General features: G+C 31.4%; 2 protein-coding genes across 4 annotated transcripts in view; one reads left to right on the plus strand and one right to left on the minus strand.

The window, feature by feature from the left end:
• LOC107446766 (putative inorganic phosphate cotransporter) overlaps positions 1-14,763 on the minus strand; it is a 51,896-nt gene that overhangs the window by 30,345 nt on the left and 6,788 nt on the right. Inside the window, exons 1-2 of one of the 3 annotated variants that reach the window (XM_043048140.2) lie at positions 1,816-1,899; positions 1,588-1,682 (exon numbers count right to left, since the gene is read on the minus strand). In XM_043048140.2, coding sequence (XP_042904074.1) covers positions 1,588-1,633 — 46 coding nt within the window. In that variant the 5' untranslated portion in view covers positions 1,634-1,682; positions 1,816-1,899. Of the gene's footprint in view, positions 1-1,587; positions 1,683-1,772; positions 1,900-14,763 lie in introns of those variants that run through there. The other 2 variants (XM_016061522.3, XM_021145281.3) reach the window with 2 other exon arrangements.
• On the plus strand, positions 5,012-9,968 carry LOC107446765 (uncharacterized). The gene is made up of 2 exons (XM_043048143.2): positions 5,012-5,039; positions 8,314-9,968. Exons 1-2 carry the CDS (start codon positions 5,012-5,014, stop codon positions 9,966-9,968), a joined length of 1,683 nt encoding a protein of 560 aa, XP_042904077.2.

Genomic DNA, 14,763 nt, shown 5'->3' on the forward strand with positions numbered 1-14,763 from the left:
ATTTGTCATAAAAGAAAGACAAAAACTTGAGAAATAACGCAAGTTGATATTTTTTAATCCTGGCACGTGAAAACAACGCACGCACAGAGTTTGAAACGTTGTATTTAAATATTACGATAATTTTTCTAGCGTTTATTTTTGAAAAACGAAAGTCATGCAACGAAATTAATTGGAGGGAAAACCCATACAAATTTGAAGTTTTAAAAAAAATTCTAGTACACTCAATTTTTAATTTTATGCTAATTTTGAAATGCTAATAATTTTTATTTTCTTCCTTTTTTTTAAAAAAAAGAAGCCTATGTTTTTTCTACCTCCATCATTTCTTCAAAATTTTTTTCAGATAATGTACACGGTTTTAGAATGTCTACCGTTGACGAGAATATCAAATAACAATTTCTATTGGTAGTTGTGTTAAAAACCACTTGTTTTCATTAACTAATTTTTAATTTTCGGTATAAGATTATTGTCATTAATGTTTCTTAGTCTAATTTCAGGATTAATAAGAAAAGGTTCGTAAGGCCTCAGACTCACAGCATTTTAATGAAAATAACATTTCGCTTTTTTCAAAAACTTAGAAAAAATGGTTACAAATTGTTTTAATTTTAGTACTTTCTGTGAAACATAACGCAATTCTATTTTTCATTAAATATTGATTATATAGGTATTTATATAATAGATATTTATATCTGTATAAGCAAAATACTTTTTTAAAGCAACAGAATCATAAAAAATATACACTACATATATGTTTTTCAGACATGGACCATTTTTGTGCCGAAAATAAACGGGTTAAAATCAAATAATTAAACTGGAATATAATTGAAAAGATAAGTAGATGAACCAGGTGAGTGAAATTTTCAAAGTGGCTATAATCAGGGTTAGAAAAAAAGGTACGACAACTATTTTATCATAGACTTTTTTAAAGACAGAGCTAATAATTGTTAACCTTATTTTATTTACCACTGCCAAATTTGAAATAGAAATCATGAAGCATGCTTAACCCTTTCGCGCCGACAGTTACAAATACGTGACAGCATAAACACGTATCAATCAGGGTAAAAAGATAAAACTGGTAATCAAAGTAATTCTTTAGCAGTTTATTTGTGGGCGGAGTTATATTTGTTTGATTTATTTAATTCACCATTACTTTGTTCAAAATAAAACTATTTAGTTATACTTTGATCTAACATTGATTATATATATATGGTTAAACTAACAATAATTAAAGTAAAAGCAAAGTAAGTCTGTCAAATTAGTAACGACTACATTTAAGTTACCGTTTTTTATTTAATTAAATCCTGATTCTGATTTTGTACGAATGCTTTTCTGAATCACCCGTCCCCAAGGGGTTAAAGCATAGATAGCATACTTAAAATTTATGCGGATTAGTTACGTTAAAATTTAAGTAAAAGTATTTATGTTATAATTTGAGCAGAAACAACTATGTTACATTAAGAACACCCATATTAGTGCGACCACTTTATGTTATTTTCTCTAATTAATAAATATCCCTGAAAATGTCACTTGCCTGCATCATCCACCAATCTCAAATCAATTGTTAAAAACGAAAATAATGCTACTGCTTACCCTCATTCGCGTGCTTCTCCGGCATGCTGATATTCACTTCCTTCATATTGGTTCGAATGAAGTCACACCTCCAAAAAAGACCGAATCTAATCAACCTGGAAGATATTTAAAGCCGAAAATATTTTATTTGCAATATCTGATAATCAAAGAATGAAGAAACGTGTTTTGTAAGAATAAAATAATACCTATTGCGATAAGAAAAAAAAAGAGAGAAAAATCATATTTTACCTCCCAAATTCTTATCATTTTAATGACTGTTTGAGATACAATGAATGTTTCCACGTTATTAACTGAACTCAAAAACACGTGAACAAATCATGTATGATGATCGTATTAAACTCAATTGTGTTTTTGCTTTAAGACATTTTATGACTAATACATAAAACACACCATTCGAGAATTTGACACTAAAAATTCTTTCAGTATTTTTATTTTTTTTTTATGTAAGCGCTGTCAATTTTTGTTCACAGTCGAAGCACAGAAAGAAATCATGAAAATTTGGAATCTAAAATAACTAAGTACCGTTAATTACCGTAAATAAATTAAGTATAGTCAATAAGCAACAAATCAGGGGCAACTTCACGTAATTTATTTAATGAAACTAGAAATTATTGTAGAAAAGTCAACTAGCTCCGGACAGTGAACAAATATTTTTGAATGGTAGTCCTTTAATGTATGACTATTGGTTTAACATGCTGAATGCCATGCGGGTCACCGGTGATCGTCACTGAGTTTGTTCGCAACGCCACGGGGGTCACCGGTGACCGGCGAAGCCAAGATTATTAAAAACACATAATTCGAGTAAATTTTTAATTTTTTTTTATATTTTATCGGTTCTGAAATGGTTTGAAGAATTTAATGCAATATAGAACACACAAAAATAGTTTCATTTATATACACAAAGATGCCATCTTGCTCCGGACAGCGAGAAATATTTTCAAGTGGTAATTTATCAATTGTGATTCTTGGTTTAATAAATTCAATTGAGTAGAGTTTTATCTACCATTATTTCTAAACAATTCGTAGGGTTATGTAATTCACCACTTTTATCAGGATACCAAGCTAATTCTTTTAAAAAACAAGCAAAATTCTGCCGAATTTAGTCTGTAGTTATACACAGGGATGCCAACTGCTCCGCTTACTGGAATAGTTTAATGGTAACAAATTATATAGTAAAATTCGTTGAAGAAGGATAGTTACGCCTACTTTTTATCAGAGTAACTAGTAGATTAATGCTTGATCGTTACATTTTGTATGATACTTATAATTTTTCATATTTAGAGGTGAAAAAATTATTAAAATGAAAAATGCTAAACTAAAAGTAACCTAAATTTCGCTACCACTATAATATACTATTTTACAAAACGGAGCAAGTTGGCATTTCTTTATATACCGTTTGGACAAACGGGAAAGCCATGTAAAATTATCGTAACATTCAACGTGTTAATATTTTCGATTTATAGGGTTTTTAATCACCACCACTACTAAACAATTCAAGAATTATGTGATGCGCCACTATTAGGGTTGCCGTAAACCTTGAAAATTTTAAAAAGTGGTAACTAAATTAAAAGAAATGTCGATATTTGACGATCGTCGATTATGCGTAGCCACCACTAAAAATTATTTTCCAAAGAAAGAATATAAGCATAAAAATTCAATCTACTGACACGTTCGCGCCGGGTATTGCGCCTGAAAGCGGGACGGAAAAGAGAAAATACTGGTAGAAGAACTATTTCAATATTAGATAATATTCGGGAGGAAGTAAACTATTCTGAACAATAACAATTTACTGTAAGAAAATTTTTCACGGCGAAGAAGCAATTCAATATAAAAATTGCATCCGTTAAAAACAATTGGTAGTTATGAATTTTTATTATTTCTGGAAAGAAGCTAAAAAATGAAATTTATATTTTACTAGTTTCTACTCCGGTGCGCCACTCGATGAGACAATCTAGTGTGACCCACCGGTGGGTCACCCCGGCGTAAACGAGTTAAACCACCGAACTATAAAGTAGTGTATTAAAATAAGAAGCATCTTAAAGCGTTAACTTAAATTTACTACTAGTACTAAAACTTTTCAGGGACAGTGGGAACCCAGAGCTTTGTTACAATTAGAACATATTGAGCCTTTCTAAATGTTGGCGAAATTAACCGAAAAATCAGTAAATATTTTAGTTTGTAATTCCCTACCGAAATTAGCGCAAATGCCATATTCTCTTATTGTATAAAATTGTTTAAGCATTTGAACCTTAGCATATCTGCCAAATGAGCACAGAAAGTCAAAAGCATTTTTTTTCCTTCTTAAGTACCACTATAATTAAAAAAACATTCTAATATTAACTTTTTAATTTTATAACTGCCGTTGAGCGAGCCCTAAACTCCATATTAAACTCGAAGTCATCTGTAGACTTAAATTGCAAGCGCACTGTCTATCTAATGGCAATTAGGCCAATTCTAACTTATGCCTGCCCCGCCATTAACACTCTAAGTGATCACTTAAAAAATAAACTCTCTATGGCAGAAGGGAAGATTATAANTAACAGGGTTCCCGCGGTCCTTGAAAAATTTAAGAAGTGGTAGCAAATTTAGGGTGGAGCTACAATATACTTATTTATTTTAATATACTTTTTTATCGTAAAGTGCTGAAATTTTCGTGCATATATATAATTTTTAGAAAAAAACTTTTAGTGGTGGCTACACAGAAATAAAAATGTCAAAATTTCTTTTATTTTTATTACCACTTTTTAAAATTCTCAAGGACCGTGGGAACCCTGTTTAAGCAAAGAGCTTGAAACATTCATAAAAGCAACTCCATTGCCTGCTTACCTCATTGCTCAACCAAAACTGTTCTAAAATTCCAGATGAATGGGATAGGGGCCGCTTTGCGGCCCAGGTGCCCAATAAATTCAAAACACTAGGACTAGAACTGCCGTTGAGCAGTCTACGCAACCCTGGGATAACGACTACTAATGTTTAACTCCAAAGTCTAGTAATTCTGAACCCAATCCAGAAGTCAAGGAAATTCCTGGATCAAGTATTGTGAGATATTTGCCTTCGTGGAGGCCATTTTGATGGAACTAACCCACGTTTGTGTTACATGGAGAAGAAAACCACCCATGGTTAAGCAGACGGCAAGGGCACTCAAACCCATGATCCGTCGTCCACTGAGGATATTTCACTTCAGCGCTGTGGTCGGTGGAAGCCGGATGCGGAATTCGTATCAGCCAGTCATCGCTGGGATTCGAATCCGATTCACGTTATTGGGAGGCGAGCACCCTATCGCCTAAGCTATCATAGCTCAAATAATTTAAACATTGCAGTCCTACAGCAACCACACAATCAGCTGACCTCACAGTGCTGAAACTAACTTTAAAACAAATTTATGACTGATGGGATTGCGGTCCAGCTCCAGAGCACTACTACAATGTCTGACTTACTTACTGACGATGCTTGTTTGTCTAAGCTTCATTTACTACTGCCACTAATTCTAAACATGAGCCTGCCACATTTTATAACTATTAATATCGTCAAGGGAAGAACCATTTCTTGAAGCCACGGGAGAGAAGGGTCTCCACGTCACCAGTGATTACGTAATTAGAATCTTACTTTACGTATCGTCCTAATTTTGTATTTAATTGTAAATAATTCTATTTTATAAATAGCTTGTCGACTTTACGTACCTCACTTCCCCTTACGATTGTTTATTTCAGGTTTTGAAAATTTTAAAAAGTAGCAACGGATATAAAAGAAATATAGATATTTTAATTTCTGTGTAACTACCACTAAAAAATTTTTTCTAAAGAAATTATATATGCATGAAAATTTTCACTTTTTAAACCGCTTAACAATAAAGTGGTGTATAAAATTTAGAAAAACTTATAGCATTAACCTAAATTTACGACAAATCACTACTATTACAAACCTTTCGAGGACCGCGGGAACCCTGTCATTTTTTCTACTTATGCTTCTTGTTGTATATAGTGTTCAGTTTTTCCTATTCATGTTTATTTTTCTTATCGGATTTTACTTATTATATTTTGCTTATTCCTGATGATACCGACTACTCGGACGCCTTTTTATTAACGACTCTTATGGTCCGGTTTTCCTGACCGTCGAGATTTTCGACCTCACTATGTCTCCACCCCCTATTTCTTTCCCATATTAGTTAGCACTTTTATTTAAGCACAGTTTAGCCCTGTCCCGCCACCGTAAGGAGGCATCCAGGGAATACCAGTGACCCGAAGTGCGCGCTCTTAGCTGCATTAGAGTAAGAAAAGACACTTGGAAAACGCTTGGCAACGATGATTAGCGACACAGTCGCTTTGAAGATAGGCCTGTGATATTTTGTCCGCTCTGCGAGAATGATGATCAGGTTTTGGATCGAAAATTATTTGCTTTTATAGATATTTATAATGTTTAGCCTCATTTTAGCTAGATCAAAGAAATTTTAAGCACTTTTATTTAAATCCGTTTCATATGTTTCGACTCAAGTTCGCCGTAAATCGGTAAGTACCGCCTTTGGCGTCAGACGCCGAGATTAAGCGCACTTCCTAAACTCGTATTTCTATAGATTGATCTCAATATTGTTGGTATTAAAGCCATAAAAAAGTTTTCAACTTCTTCTTTATTTTTGCAACCGCCGTTGAACAGCTGATCTAATTTTTGGGTTTACGACAATTCCATAGCCTTGTAATTTTAAAACCAATTCAGAAGACAAGGGAAATCCTGAATGAAGTATTATAATAAATCAGACTTTATTTGGATTTCTTGATGGAACTTGCGTTACATACAGACCATCAAAACCTCCCCCAGTTAGAATGACGGGAAGGGGAATTTAACCCATGATCCGTCTACCAATGAAAATATTTTAAGGCAGTACTGTGTCCCGGTGTGAGCAGGTTGCCGAATTCGTATAGACCAAGCCTCTGTTGAAATTCGAACCCGGCTCCCCTTACTGGAAGACTAACGCTCTCAGGGGTGAAAGCGAGACGGAAAAGGGGAAAGGCTGGTAGTAAAACCATTTCAGTTATAGCTAGTTTTGGAGAGGAGTTTACTTATTCTTTTTTTAAATTTTTTAACAATATCTACTTTATCTTGGAAACGAAGCAGTTTTATATATATGCCAGAATTATAAAAGAAATCTTGATAGTTACAGATATTTCATTTTTTTCGAAAAAAATGCTGGAATGAAATGTTTAACGTACCAGGTTTTTCTCTTTTTAGTCTTGCTATATAAGGGCTTTCACCCATGAACGCGCAATTCCTTGAGCCACCAGGGCTCCCTCCCTTCTTATGGGTCGATTTCAATTTTGCATTAATAAAAATTGCATCATTTCTCTAAGCTTCTAGTATGATCTTTCGAATTGTGCTATGCAAGCACATTAAGCTATGCGTTGTGTATTTCAAATGTGCTACAGTTTTGCTATGGAAAATCTTTCGAAACCTTTGATTAAAAAATAAAGTTAATTTGTATAGAGATAGTAATACAGTTTCCACGTTCAGGAAAATTTTTAAAAGTATTAGGAAAAGGGAAAAAAATTTCGATATTTCAAGAAACTAGTAAATTTCTTATTTGAAGAAAATATATACCAGTGCAAATTTCACCTTGGTAAGAATTTCGTAATTCTAAAATAAAAGCTAAATTTAAGCATTTTTCTTTAGTTTCGAAAAATCTTGGTGACCAATCATTTCTTTTTTTCCAGGTTGTGGGAACCCTGTAATAAAGAAGTAATTCCGAATCCTGTAAATGACTAAACTATTTTTGTTCCTAACTGCAACCACTAATTAAATCTAATGTAATTTCTTATAACCACGAATAATACCTAATAAGTAAAAAAAAAGGTAATTACTGTTAAATTGCCGGAAATCGTTTTTTTCTCTCTATTATTTCTTGTTTCTTATAAGAAAATAATTTTAATCAGCGATTAAGGACTTAAAAATCTATTCTGTGTTTTTCAAATAAAATAATAAGCTTTCACTTCAAAAAATTCTGTTAGCTAAATAAGCCAACTATTTAAATTTTACGTTTTAAGAAGAACGACGAGATAGGTTGTGAAAAATTGTTATCTAATAAATTAAATTATTGAATAAAAAAAGTGGTAAATAAAAAAAAGCAATTACGTTAATACGGTGGGGTAATAGAACGATAAGCTGTTTCAATTCTTAAATTATTTACCTTACCAATGGTGCTAAAATAAAAAAAAATTCTCAGTAATAAGAATTTTAAAATGGATATTATTATCCTATTACTGTCTTTTACATTTCTATTGTTAGCTCGTTTTAATAAAATTATGGGAACACTTCTATATTTGCTCATTTTTTTCATATTTCTCAAGAAATACTTCAAAAAATCTTTTTATATCTGTAGAAATGTTTGGGTCTCGCGGTGTCTCATACGTGACATTATAGTGAAAAATTTTGTAGAGGATTGAAGGAGCGGAAATGAATGACGAAAGAAAAAAAGCGTTTTTAAACACCTTTTGCGAGAAAATATAAAAATAAGCTTTTAACTTGTATCAATTGGCTATTAAATTTAACAAAATTTAGTAAATATTTTTATTAGAAAACTTTTTTTTTTACTTACGTTTCCTTTTATAACTTTCGAAATATGAATCAGCGATTAACCCGTAATGTCCCGAATTTATAAATAGAAATGATACAAAAAGTGGTTTTATGGAAAAAGTGGTATTGTATATTATCGAAATTAATTGGTTTTTCTACTGTTAGGGCGCCCGATTCTCTTTGCGCTCTTCATTGCCGGTATTGAAAAGGAAATTTTACAGGGTTGTGAAATTGGTATATTTGCAGATGATATTATTATTTGGAGTTCTGGCAGGAACATAGATGCAATTGAATCAGAACTAAATAACTCATTAAAGGGAATACAGCGTTTTGCTGGTCTTCACAAACTCAACTTTAATCCAAAGAAATCGGTAGTGAGTTTCTTTACCACAAACAAACGTCTCTATAATTACCTACCTAAGATTGTTCTAGATGGTCATGTTCTTAAGTATGAAAAATATCCAAAATACTTGGGTTTTACACTTGACCCCGAGATTACCTGCAACAGACATATCGCCAATCAGGTGGAGAGGGCAAGAAAGAGACTTAACATCTTGAAATATATTTCTGGCCGCGACTGGGGAGCAGATGCCAATACCCTAAGGACAACTTACACTTCCTTTATCAGACCAATGCTGGAATATGGATTCCAGATTTTACTGACAGCTTCTGTTGGTAATTTAAAAATGCTTGAAAGGATACAGCTGAGTGCTGCACGGATCATTACAGGCTTACGTAATAGCTGTCCTAATGAGATTGTCCTATACGAGGCTAATCTCCAACCATTGTTTATGAGATGGACTTCTAGCACCGCAAAATATTACAGCAAGCTATACAGCTATGGAGACCAACATCGTACTTCTACCTACTTCATGAATTGGACAGATGTCCAGAGATTAAAAAGAGACAGTCCCTTTTGCAGGGCAGGTAAATTGAATCTGCTGTTCCCTGACATAGAACACTGCTCGATAGAACCAAATATAGACCCACTGAAAGACCTTCCGAGGGTTTTCTTTCACGAGGAACTTTTGGCCTCCAGTAGTAAGAAAAATCAGCATCCAGCACTTCTTAGACAGTTGGCACTGGAGACAATCCACAACACCCCAAATGAAGCAGTACATATTTTCACGGATGGAAGTAAATTTGATAATGGCAACACTGCTAGCGGTGTTGTCATAAAAAACCAAGATGACGTTACAAAAATTAAAAGGCGTAACCCAAACCATTGTTCAGTTTTCAGATCAGAACTAATCGACATAAACGCGGCTCTAGAACACATGATTTCCATTGAGAGTACAGAGAATATCTGGATTTTCACGGATATTAATAGCTCAGTTCAATACCTGAGTTATTGGCAAAGCATCAGTGACAGAATTGGCCTGAATATCATCGACAACTTGATGACTTACTCTTATCACAATGATATACATCTTCAGTGGATCCCCTCCCACGTGAACCTTCACTTTAATGATCTGGCCAAAGAACTGGCCAAGGAGGGCTCCAATGATCCCATAGATAGTAGTGGCCTTCTAACATACAATGAAATCTATGCAAAAGTAAAGGCCGACAATAATAGGACTTGGAGGATTCCACCTAGTCGTGAATGGTATCAACAAAATAATCCTGGGGCTGCCCTGGAGCTAAAAGGTGATAGGAAACTACAGACAGCTATCACAAGACTAATCACTGGTCATACCCGCGGACTAACATTTGTTCAGGGTCAAAAGACGTTCCCTTCATGGTCTCATGGACTTGGTCTAGCCTTGTTCTGGGCCAAGAGCAGGGGTGAAAGCGAGACGGAAAAGAGGAAAGGCTGGTAGTAAAACCATTTCAGTTATAGCTAGTTTTGGGGAGGAGTTTACTTATTCTTTTTTCAAATTTTTCAGCAATATCTACTTTACCTTGGGAAAGAAGCAGTTTTATATATATGCCAGAATTATAAAAGAAATCTTGATAGTTACAGATATTTCATTTTTTTTCGAAAAAAATGCTAGAATGAAATGTTTTACTTACCAGGTTTTTCTCTTTTCCGTCTTGCTATATAAGGGCTTTCACCCATGGCCAAGAGGAATAAGTACCACCACCACCACTACCACTGTTAGGGCATTCAAAAAGTCATTGATAGATCAAAAAGTACTTGCTCCTTATAATTCTAGATCTAATCAGAAGTAACTAAATCATTGTGGTATCTGAGAATCTTATAATTCACCCAGATAAATGAAAATACTGAAAAAAGTTTCCCACCACAATGAATGTCTTTGAAAAAAGGAACTGTCCTAAATATATGATGCTGGGCGTTAACCGATTAAGCAAATAAAAGCCTATTTAATGCGTATAAAATAAAAAAAATAAGCTTTCACTTTTTCGTGTTCATTTCTCACTTCAAAAAATTCTGTTAGCTAAACAAGCCAACTATTTAAATTTTACACTTCAAGAAGAACGAAAAAGTAAAGTGTTAAAAAATTGTAAAATAATAAACTAAATTATTGAATAAAAAAAGTGGTGAATAAAAAAAGCAATTATGTTAATACAGTGGGGTAATTAGAGGATAAGATGTTACAATTTTTAAATTATTTACCCATTTCTTTACCAATGGAGCTAAAATAAAAAAAAATTTTAGTAATAAGAAATTTTAAAATGGATATTATTTTCCTGTTACTGTCTTTTACATTTCTATTGTTAGCTCGTTTTAATAAAATTATGGGAACACTTCTACACTTGCTCATTTTTTTCATATTTCTCAAGAAATACTTAAAAAAACTCTTTATATCTGTAGGAATGTCTGTCTCTAGCGATATCTCATACGTGACATTATAGTGTAAAGTTTTTAGAGGATTGAGGAACCGTAAACAACTTACGAAAATAAAAATTGTGTTTTTGAACACCCCTTAAAAGAACATATAATAATAAGCTTTTAACTTATATCAATTGGTTATTATATTGAAATTATTGGACAAAATTTAGTAAATATTTTTATTGGAAAACAAAATTTTTTTGACCTACGTTTTCTTGTTATAACTTTAGAATTGTTCAATAAAATAAAATAAAACTTTTAGAGGAAATTTCAATTAAAAAAACAACAATAGCATTTTAAAATTTGAAAATAATTCCTTAAAAATTCCGCAAGATTTAAGAAATCCTTTATACTGCGCATTCACGGAAAAATTTCGCAATTTTATTCTGGATCATATTTGAAAACATATGAAGAAAATTCGATTTAAAAATCTCGGAAATTTAAAAAGTTGCTAGCGATTTTCGAAGTAGTAGTGAAGAGATGAAAATTGTAAAGGGTTTACCACAAATTTTATTTTTTATTGTTAATTAAGATTCATTAAAAATGATTTTGGCATTATATAGCACTATTCCCGAATGAAATTTAAAACATACTTCATTAGAAAATACTTATTTCATTTCACATATTTCAGAAACATATTTCATTTCACAAGTTTTCTTTCCTTTTGCCATCATAGTTTGTTGTCCGTACCATTGTTGTAGATCATTTGTTATAAAATTTTTAAAATAACATGATTCAAACTAATGTTTGTGGATAACCCCTCATCATTAAGAGCTCTTCTAATAATCCTTTATACTGCGCATTCACGGAAAAAGCTTACAAATTTTTTTTTTTACAATTTTGTTCTGGATCATATTTGGAAACATATGTAGAAAATTCGATTCAAGAATCTTGAAAATTTCTGAAGTTACTAGCAATTTTCAAAGTAGTGAAAAGATGAAAATTGTTAGGGGTTTACCGCAAATTTTATTTTTTATTATTAATCAAGATTTATTAAAAATGATTTCGGCATTATATAGTACTATTCCCTAATGAAGAATCTTTTTTTTTTCACAAGTATTCTTTCCTTTTGCCATCATAGTTTGCTGTCCGTACCATTGTTGTAGATCATTTGTTATAAAATTTTTAGAATAACATGATTCAAACTAAAATATGTGGATAACCCCTCATCATTAAGAGCTCTCCCAATAATCCTTTATACTGCGCATTCACGGAAAAAGCTTACAAATTTTTTTTTTTTACAATTTTGTTCTGGATCATATTTGGAAACATATGTAGAAAATTCGATTCAAGAATCTTGAAAATTTCTGATATTACTAGCAATTTTCAAAGTAGTGAAAAGATGAAAATTGTTAGGGGTTTACCACAAATTTTATTTTTTATTATTAATCAAGATTTACTAAAAATGATTTCGACATTATATAATACTATTCCCTAATGGAAAATCTTTTTTTTCACAAGTTTTCTTTCCTTTTGCCATCATAGTTTGTTCTCCGTACCATTGTTGTAGATCATTTGTTATAAAAATTTTAAAATAACATGATTCAAGCTGAAATTTGTGGATAACCCCTCATCATTAAAAGCTCTCCTAATAATCCTTTATACTGCGCATTCACGGAAAAAGCTTACAAATTTTTTTTTTTACAATTTTGTTCTGCATCATATTTGGAAACATATGTAGAAAATTCGATTCAAGAATCTTGAAAATTTCTGATGTTACTAGCAATTTTCAAAGTAGTGAAAAGATGAAAATTGTTAGGGGTTTACCATAAATTTTATTTCTTATTTTTAATCAAGATTTATTAAAAATGATTTCGGCATTATATAGTACTATTCCCTAATGAAGAATCTTTTTTTTCACAAGTTTTCTTTCCTTTTGCCATCATAGTTTGTTGTCCGTACCATTGTTGTAGATCATTTGTTATAAAATTTTTAAAATAACATGATTCAAACTAATATTAGTGGATAACCCCTCATCATTAAAAGCTCTATTGAAACATACAAAAGCTCCATAAAAAATTTATAGAATTTTTTTTACTTTTTCACGATATTCAGATTAGACTTTTTTTCATAAGTTACTAAATACAATTCAAGAAAATATTATGAAAAAAAAATTATAAATGTTACCCACGCATAACTAATTTAAACGCACATTTCTGGTCCAATTTTTAACGAATTATTTTCTAATTTTTAATTGATCTTCTGTTAGAAAACATAACTCAAAAAAATTAGTTTCTTATAAAAATGTCCTCATTTTCTTGAATATTTAAGCTAGTTTTACGAAATTTTGTGCAATTATCTTACGTAATAACAAAAGCAATTTATACAAGTTATAAGCTATATCTTTCAGTGTTACCGGATTGCTCCACTTTGTTGAAAAGTAATCTCTAGTGGTAACGAAGTTAAGTAATTTTTAGCTTACTATTTTAGTAGTGCAGTTATCTTGATAATTGCAAGCGTTTCCACCAGAAATTATTTTTTTTACAAAGCGGAGCTAGTTGGTATCACTGAAAGAAACTGCAATAAGCTTATAACTTCTAGAAATCACTTACTGTTCCATCATTTGATAACATCACTACCTTTTCCACTATATTTGGGTTGCCCTCTCCCATACCGGATATTACTGGGTGAACCAATCCTTCTCAAATTTAATAACTTACTAACACTCTTATTAACTAATTAATTTCTCTCTCACTCTGTATGGGGGAAAAATATAATAAAAAAAAACAAAAAACGGGAGAGAAAAAATTCCGAGGAAAAGGACAAAAAATTTTTAATATTGTTTTTTAAAAAATCCGGAAAAGAAAAGATACAATCTCTTCATCAGCTCGCACGATTATATCCGCTAAAAGGAGTGCTTTCTAATATTCTATCAATATAGCCAAAGCAAAATATATCAATACAATAGTGTGAGGAGCACTCAAAAAAATTTTAAAAAAATTACAACAAATAAAATAGATCACAGTAAGTAAAAATATCACGTAAAAACATAAAATAAAATATAAAGAAAAAACGGGATAAAACATGAGAAGAAATTTGTAAAGCGAGTGGCGAATTCAAATGAACTTAAATGAACGGGACATTTTTCAAGAACGATTTAAAATATATTTGTAACAAGATTGCCAGATTGCAAAAAATGAAAATAAAAGCGCAAATTGAGCTAATAGCGTAACTAGAGGAGTTTTGTATTAAAGTGCGTTCTTATTGCATTACTAAAGTGCGTTTGATTTGTTAGTTACCAAGGATGGACCCAAAAATGGATGTGCGCAAGGTAATATTATACTGGGTAATTTAAAGAAGTTGACAATATATAATTTTAGAAAATAAATATTTTTTTAAGAAAAAAAATATAAAATAGAAAAGAGAAAGAAACAAGAATTGCCTGTTTTGCACATAATTTCAGCCACGCATTTGCCCGAAATGGATTTGCACATGGAAAAATTATACAAATTAGCAAAGTAAATGTTTAGTAAATATATCAACAAAAATTTTACAGGAATTTTATGAAATTTAGGACTGATAATTAAGTAAGGAAATTGTATATTGCTAATTTTAATTTTTAATCTCTTACATAAAGCTAAAACTTTTTTAATGGAAATATTATCATTTATTTAAATTACTAAGTTTAAAATTCTGTATTTAAAAGTTCAACATAGAATTTTTCACAGAAGATAGCATAATTATTGTTAGCTTTGTCTATGGGAGTAATTACAAAATTTGCTTAATTGATTGAACAATTTCAGAAAAAATTGTTGAATTGTTACTGTTATTTAAATTATCCTTATTATTGAAAACAAAGTTTTTAAAGTAATAATAAACAC

This window comes from Parasteatoda tepidariorum, chromosome 6 (genome assembly GCF_043381705.1).
Source record: "Parasteatoda tepidariorum isolate YZ-2023 chromosome 6, CAS_Ptep_4.0, whole genome shotgun sequence".
In the NCBI taxonomy this organism is placed as follows: Eukaryota; Metazoa; Arthropoda; class Arachnida; order Araneae; family Theridiidae; genus Parasteatoda; species Parasteatoda tepidariorum.

Bases quoted from the DNA above. Each gene is read 5' to 3' on its own strand.
- LOC107446765 (XM_043048143.2), top strand. From the start codon at position 5,012: ATGTCTGACTTACTTACTGACGATGCTT. The intron at 5,040-8,313 runs GTTTGTCTAAGC...TTCTACTGTTAG, and splicing joins CTTACTTACTGACGATGCTT to GGCGCCCGATTCTCTTTGCG.